Source organism: Adelges cooleyi, unplaced genomic scaffold, assembly GCF_023614345.1.
Source record: "Adelges cooleyi isolate 19-005CV unplaced genomic scaffold, UGA_ACOO_1.1 ACOO_flye_CR_arks_rails_tigmint_CR_PRNA_23, whole genome shotgun sequence".
Classification (NCBI taxonomy): Eukaryota; Metazoa; Arthropoda; class Insecta; order Hemiptera; family Adelgidae; genus Adelges; species Adelges cooleyi.
In genome coordinates this window covers 17,315,549-17,323,607 of record NW_026095893.1, presented here as the reverse complement: position 1 = coordinate 17,323,607, position 8,059 = coordinate 17,315,549, and the positions used below count along the sequence as shown (strand labels likewise).

Genomic DNA, 8,059 nt, shown 5'->3' with positions numbered 1-8,059 from the left:
ACGTTTACAGACAACTGTGCAGAGAATAAAACATTAATAGTTATAAGATATCTGACCTCTATACGGTACACGGCCCGACCTACTACTTTGTTTTAGACTTTAAGTGGAAACGAACAAGTCGTGTTAGAATCGAGTTTTATCTTAATTATGAATATTATAATACTAGTGTTTTCTATTTATTAGTTTACAATACATTCATGACAATTGGACGTAAAACCGCATAATAGAAAAATTCTATGATTGTAATGAAGCTAACTCCCAAGCATAGACTTATAACTGCGGTGAGTTCACCTAAAATGTTTTGATTAAAAATGAACAATATTAATGTTAATCATCTAACATCATGTTGTTTGGCATTCTGTATTATAAATACTTACCCCACCGTTTAATTGCAGTTTCTTTGACGGCTCTTCCTAAAGGCCACATGTTATCGTGGTATGTATGGATCTCAATACTAGCAAAATTGGCGTAATTGCTGAAACATAGATTTATTATTAAAAAAAACCACAATATATGTCGACCACTTGGCGAATAGAATACATTTATCGAAAACCATATTTATTGGATAATTAGTATGAAATTACAAACAAATTAAGTGTATATAATGTGGATAATTAATTTTATTAAATAACAGTGCAGTAGTGTTAGGATCTATAAAGACTAAAGTGCAATGTAAAGAGGCACTGAAAAAACAAAACAAATGTCGAGTACATCACTTATCAGTTCTCCACACAAATACCTAGTCTTAAAAACTCACATTTTGGAAAGTCGTAACTAGTTCAATTTGTATTCTATATAAATTAAAAAAATATTTTAAAAAAAGTTGTTGTCAGATACTTCATTTTTTGTTTGATACTCATTTTAATTATAACTTGTAATACATATTTTCAACTCATACTCGAAAATACCTACAATTTTCCACACCTACGAAAAACTTAATCCAACTCTAGACTCATCGAATGCACCGGAAGGTAAGTAATAACTAATAAGTATATTAACGAGATTTATTATATGCAAAGTTAGTATGGGTTACCTGTCTGTGTAATTATTTAAGAATGGTAGGGAATGTTGAGCATTTTCAAAATCCTTTGGTACTGTTGAATAAGATATTGAATAGTCGTATTGGGTACATGGCGGAAGACACTTGCAAATATCTGTCGTGCCTTCCGCAAGCACTGTTTAAACAAAAGATAATTTGTATTAAATACATTTGTATTGACCAATATATGTAATATTTATTTTTAAATGTAATAATCAAAATGTATTTAATAAAATCATTTTAAACGAAAACATTACTTGATGCATTTACGAAGCAATATTCCATTCTTAGCCCGCATACAGGAAGTAAATCGCCTGTCGAAACAATTTACCAACAAATTAAACAAATTAGTAATGTTGTAAAAAACAATTTTTTAATATTTTATACAATCTATTTCTGTTACGTTTGAACATTATGAAAAACCATCTCTACTAGTTTGATGATTGAAGCAACAAAGTGTTGTAGAAATTAGATATGGCATATATCGATTAATGTTAAGCAGGGGAAAATTATAGTAATTAGTTAAAAAGAGTCTAATATGTAAAACCATAAACTTCTCGAAAGCAACTAAATTTCCTATATTAGAAGACAGAAGTACCGACAATATTAATGTAAGAAGTAAGAACCATTAATTGAACTAAGGTAGGAACTAACATTCACTTGTTAAATTGACACGAACAAATTCCCTATTCAAGTTTAGATTAGCTACATTGCACGTCAAGCAATACAATCATGAGTATACTAATTATAATACTATTATGAATAGATAAAAATATTTATAGGTATATTATGTTTATTTAACTTTCTTCGTGTCGATTCGGTAAACAGTCTGGAGATGCTAAGACAAATATTACACGAATTTACATTGGAAAAAAACAATGGAATAAACTGATGTGAGCTAACGTTATTTGATACCAAATCTATTTCACTTTAATCACAAATCATTATTTTTTCTATTTAAAATTATAAACATATCGATCAGTCATAATTCTCAGCAAATTATTCTCTCGATAAAATCTTTAATTTTTTTTTTTTTAATGTAGCAAAAAAAAATAATTTAAAAAGTAAAACAGTTAAGTGTAATACATACCGTGGTGTTTATAGCGTAAATGAGTATAAATTAATTTAAAAAAAAAAAATCTTAAAAAAATTCACTAGAACAAAAGTTATTTCATTTGTCAGTTCTTTATGGGCACCCTGTAAATATATATGCATATATATATATATAATTATGGAACTTTATTGGGGATACCCCCTAAGCTGATTCAACATAGTTGAAAAACAGACCACATACCATCGAATATTTTAGATTTTAAATTTAATATTCACACGATTAAGATTAGATAAAATAGGTACCTAATTAGGCTAACTTAATTACAAGATTTGGAAAAACAAAACGAAGAAGACTGTATATTGTCGTAAACATATTTATACATTTCTTAAAAACGATAAAGATTATAAATTATAACAATATGATACTGCTTAATAGTTACTTGTTATTATATACTATAATTGTTTTTCTTACTCTACGTAATTTGACCCCCCGCAATTTTTCTTAACCCAAAAAGAAGTTTTTTATTTCTTAAAACATAGGTAATATACACCTACTTATGAAGTAGTATGGAGTACAGCCACATATGTTTTGCGTATAGTTAATCTGACATTCATAGTAACAATTGGTTTTTGAGTATATCTTCGTCAACATCAGTGGTCTTTCATCCGAAAAATAACAACCCCGGTTTTCGGGGGTCCAACTTGCCAAAGTCTGATCGGTGACCGATAAGTAAGTTTTAAACTGTACAAAACTATGCGTCCCTTTTGAAAAAGCAAACGACGTATGTGAGTAATCTGGAACATCCGATGGATTGTGAAAGTATGCCTAAAAGTGTATAATATCTTTTATAAATGGAACTTTTATCAAATTAAGTTATTAAACAACTTTTAAAATTTAACTTCTAGAAAAAGTTTTAAAATTGTAAAAGGTCCGGTAAGTATAGTTATTTTTTTTTTTAATGACCTTAGACTCGTATACCTTAGGTTAGAACGTTTAAGCTAGCCTTAAATACATTATAGACATTATAATTTATATGTACTCAACTATAAAGCCCGAATTTCTGGAACATCCTTTACTCGATTCTTTTTGTGTCAAAACAAATTCAACTGAATTCCGCAGCCCCGATGAATTTATTCGTAACGGTCTGCTCGAGTTCTCATTGTTATAACCTTTATCCAAATTCCAATCGATTTTCGATTCCGACCACTTACTACCAATTTCTAATATATTTTGTCTGAAATATGACATTTTGTATAATCGCTTACAATTAAGTTTGTTGTGATGAATACATAATATTAAAACAACATTATGTTTTTATTCATATTATTATTTATCTTATGTATAATAAAATTTAAATAAATAAATCTAACAATGAAATATAGAGAAAAAAAAAGTATACTACAAATAAACATTAAGAATACAAATCAAAAGGTGAACATCTACAAGCGTACTCATCGAAATACATATATACCTAAAAATCTAGAATATAATTAAACCTAAACAGTGATAAGAAGTATTGAAACGTGACCACTCAAACTGAGGTATTCCTCTGAACCTAAAACTGAGAATTTTTCTACTAAACTCTTAAATAAATATGTGGTATAGTCCTGTATAGTTTGTCGGATCAGGCTGTAATCCTAAATAAACTTCAGGTGGCAAGAAAATGAGTTAATACTACGTCTAATACGAGTTAAAAATGTAAAATACTTACAATTTATAAGGCGTTTGCTTATACATTTCATAATACGGTAAAGCGTTGAAGCTGAAACATAGTTGACTCAATAATATAAAGGGTTGCATAATTGAACAAGGATCGTTTATGATTTTGCCCAGCCATCGAATTTGTAGAATAGTTTCTTCACATTTAGTTGAATGTTCCTGTGTAAACGATTTGTATAAATTCGATTCAACAAATTGCTAATTAGTAATTATATAATAAATAAGTATTCAGATACTCAATAATATATTCAACGATTAACAAAATAGATGTTGGAATGTATATACAAAAATCTGTTGTTTTAAATATGTAGTATATTAAATGAAACTTTACTTTTAACACTTTGAATAATATTTCTTGATCTATTTTAGCGACTTTATCCACCGTGTGTTTCCAAGAACACATACTGTACATTATATTTAAAAACTGCAACCTCATAAATATAAAATAAAATACATGTTAGTATCTTTAAAATTTAAATCATGAGCTCAATTAATATTATATATTTAATACTGTTAAGTTAGTATCATTGAAATATTTTGAATGATAAAATACAATTTTTCCCGGACAAATTTTGACATAATTCAGTTATAACTTGAGAATGAGAATTCATTTAGCTTAAAAACGAATTCTCAAAATGCAAAAAACACAAGATATGAAATATTGTTATCTTTCTATTTTATGCTGGGTGTTCCGTGTTTCTACTCTAAAATCACTATAGACCGAGTAAAACGCATTCTGAGTAGTTATGGTTGAATGAAAAATACATTTTAAATCGCTGTCAAGGCTGCCACGATAGTCCGAAAAAAAATGAACTACTAAAAAAAGAGTCCTAATTACTAAACTAATAACTACATATCACAGTTTAACCTTTAAATTAAGATTCTGCAAAAAATTGCCTATACGTACTCCTTAGAAATGAGCGATATAGCGTCCTCTATCAATAAATAAAACCTCGGTAAAATTTAGCTATTAGCACAATAATTATATTAACTTGCCAATCGTTTGAGAAAAAAATTATTTTGAATACTAAAAACCATCACTAAATTGTTCTAATTGTGATTTGTGACATATTGACTTATTTTATAATTCGTATAAAATAAATAACCGAAACTCAAAAGAATGTTTGTTGTGTATCAATTAAAATTGTATTAGAGATGATCTACATTAATTAAAGGCGCATTCAAATTTTGATCAGATTTTTTACTGAAAATTGTTTCAGCTACTTGTTGAAAAAACTATCTTTGACCTCTGTCATGAGAGATTAAAAATTAATAGGGGATGTACATTAAGAAACACATTACGTGTAAACTTTCTTAAAATGAAGAAGTTTTGTTTACGATTGCGTTATTAAATCGACGCCCCCCCCCACTGTAAAAATAAAACGTATATAAATAATATATATTTTAATACAATTATTATTGAACGTGAAATCACGTGTACCAATAATGAGATTTAATAACCAAACAAACAATTAAAGACATTTTCTAGTTAAGTTATGCCTTTTGCGTAACGATATAAATGTCTTGTTCCTGAAACATTATTTTATACCGTTCCAAAGGGCATAAATTCACATTCTTAATTTTAAAATGTTTTTAATTGACTATTTTAATTTTACAAGTTTAAAATCAGTTAAGCTATCAGAATACATACGACATACGTACATACATAATGAAATACATTTCAATCTTACTCTTGATCGGTTTTATTTTGGCCTTTCCATTCTAGCAATGTTGTTAAATTCATTGTTTCAGAATAAATTGGATCGTTGAGACATATTGTGACCGCCGGGAATGGAACACCGGACAACGGTGGTGATGTGACTTCAAAAAATCTCTTTGCGGTATTGTAATACCAGTCGGTAAGCACATCGTAAAGCAAAATTCCAATCAACAAATATGAAATAATTGTAAATAAAAATGAATAACACCTACATACACATGAAAATAAATAATTATTATTATTACTCTACAACAAAAAAGATCTTCGCATTACTACAAAAACATGTTATTCACATACTACCTAATCAGTTTTAATTAAGATAATTTCAATTAATATCGATTTTTGCCAGTTTAATGCACGTGGTGTGCCTTGTAAAATATATTAAAATGGATAATGATTGTACTCGATAATTTTTTTTGTAATTAAAAACATGCAGTAATACTTAATTAAAATGCTTTTTAAATATACTTAATAATACATAATATCATTAGATAAACGTTTTAATTTTTAACTATAAAGTTAGACTGTGAAATAAAAATGACCCCTAAAAATATAATGACCGATTTCAATAAAATAGTTGTATTATATTTTGTATTTAATACAGAGTGATCAATCATCTTTGATAGAATGATAACAAGTTTTGAAATATTACTTTTAAAGTTACCAAAGTTTAAAATTTAGAACAAGTGGTGGAGGGCGGTAGAGTAATACAGTCAGGTAAAAATAATATTACACTCTTCCATTTCGCTCGTCCTAAATATTAAAGTTTAATAACTTTAAAAGTAATTATCCAAATATGATTATTGACCAGTCAACGTTTTTAGCAAATTATTATTAATTTAAAAATAGGAGATACACTTGCCTTTTAAAAATCTTAAGTTCATCGGATTTTAGAAGTACCATTCCGGGCCTTTTATGTTAAAATCCTGTTATAACGTTTTTGTGAATTTTTTTTAGTAAAAAAATGTTAAAACCTCTAACTAGGTACGGACCTTCGAAAATATTTGTGATATACGGTTGTCAATTGTTGATCTATTGTTCTATAAAATCTATAGCTGATTGACAATCAGTGATTGTTGACTTAATGCGTGAAGAAATCTGTTCGGTGATTTAAAAGTTCATCGTGGGTCCACACACAAAAATAGAAAAAATAAAATAAAAACATCATAATAAAGCTAATACCTCTTTAGTTAGTATCGAAGCTAAAATATATAAACGAAAACAAACACCTTAATTTAACATACAACTTACGTAGAGTACTTGTGATCTCGCCATAACGTATTATTATTTTCATATAAGGGTGTATTTGAAATATACTTCTCGAAAAACGTTTTTTCATTGTCTTTTGGTTCCATTTTATTTTAAATTTGTATTTTACGCTAAAACATGTCAATGTGTTCTTTTGAAGAATGATTATTATGCAATTGTTAGAAAAATTAAAACCACCTATGACGCTAGTTTCGAAATCCAATATGTTTATTTTAATGTACTAAATTATTATACTTTAAACAATAGGTGATTTTTTTAACCGATAGCATAGCGTGTGCCGTTTGTGGGAACAGTTAATACGACCCCTGGGAATGCTAAAAAACCTTCATTTTTTATGAAAAAAAGAGTTAAATTTTAAATACATCAATTTAACTAATTATTTGAAACCAATATAACTCTACTTGGTAATCCCATTGGATTGGCATATACAGTACATGATGTGACACGCATACACGCTTATTGCGTTATACAGACGCGTGCATGATGATTATTTTGTGCAAACATAATTTAAAATAATTATTCAAACAATAATAATAGTATTCGTTTAGATACCTAATAGTAACTCGATATTAAAATTAGGTCACGTATTAGGAATTCCACACTTTAGTTTTGGGTAGTTATGCGACATACTTTTTTAATATTTTGGTGATAGTATATGAAGTTGAAAAGATTCTGTTTTGCAGTTAAAATCATTAATCGAGTAAAGCCAGCACAATGGGATCGGGGCATAAGATGAACGGAGCATATTGGGGTAGGGGAAATCACATGTTTTTTTAGAATTACATAACTAAATGTGGTAAAATCATTTTCAAATAAACGTTTCGATGCGAATCTGTAGATATAATAGATATACAAATATCAATAATAAAAGTATTGTAAAAATTATAATGTGCTAAATAAAAAATTTAAATTGTAATTACATTATTTTAAGTATTATAATGGATACAATTGGGGTTGATAATAATTTTTTGCCGTTGTTACCTACCCATATTTCGTAATTAAATATACTGCACATATTTTACAAATACCTGTTGATTCGCTCACACATAGCAACCTAGAAATTTATTACGGTCAAAGTGAAAATGTCTTCTTCTATTTAGGTTTTTCCTTAATAAAAAAAAAGTTTGACAACAGATTTTCAAGAAAATGTTATATGTTGTTGCCTTACTCTAGTCAGCAATTTTTGCTCGAAAAAAGAGAAATAAAGAAAAAACGTCCACTTCCTTTAAGAGAAAGGGTTCATAATTACTGATTGGTT

General features: G+C 27.9%; 1 protein-coding gene across 2 annotated transcripts in view; it reads right to left on the bottom strand.

Annotated features, from left to right (window-relative positions):
- LOC126835754 (pickpocket protein 28-like) overlaps positions 1 to 8,059 on the bottom strand; it is a 23,642-nt gene continuing 15,583 nt past the window's right edge. Inside the window, exons 2-10 of one of the 2 annotated variants that reach the window (XM_050568548.1) lie at positions 5,504 to 5,740; positions 4,144 to 4,243; positions 3,805 to 3,971; positions 3,138 to 3,327; positions 2,648 to 2,918; positions 1,297 to 1,353; positions 1,034 to 1,175; positions 378 to 475; positions 1 to 291 (exon numbers count right to left, since the gene is read on the bottom strand). In XM_050568548.1, coding sequence (XP_050424505.1) covers positions 185 to 291; positions 378 to 475; positions 1,034 to 1,175; positions 1,297 to 1,353; positions 2,648 to 2,918; positions 3,138 to 3,327; positions 3,805 to 3,971; positions 4,144 to 4,243; positions 5,504 to 5,556 — 1,185 coding nt within the window. In that variant the 5' untranslated portion in view covers positions 5,557 to 5,740 and the 3' untranslated portion in view covers positions 1 to 184. The remainder of the gene's footprint in view (positions 292 to 377; positions 476 to 1,033; positions 1,176 to 1,296; positions 1,354 to 2,647; positions 2,919 to 3,137; positions 3,328 to 3,804; positions 3,972 to 4,143; positions 4,244 to 5,503; positions 5,741 to 8,059) is intronic. The other variant, XM_050568549.1, reaches the window with a different exon arrangement.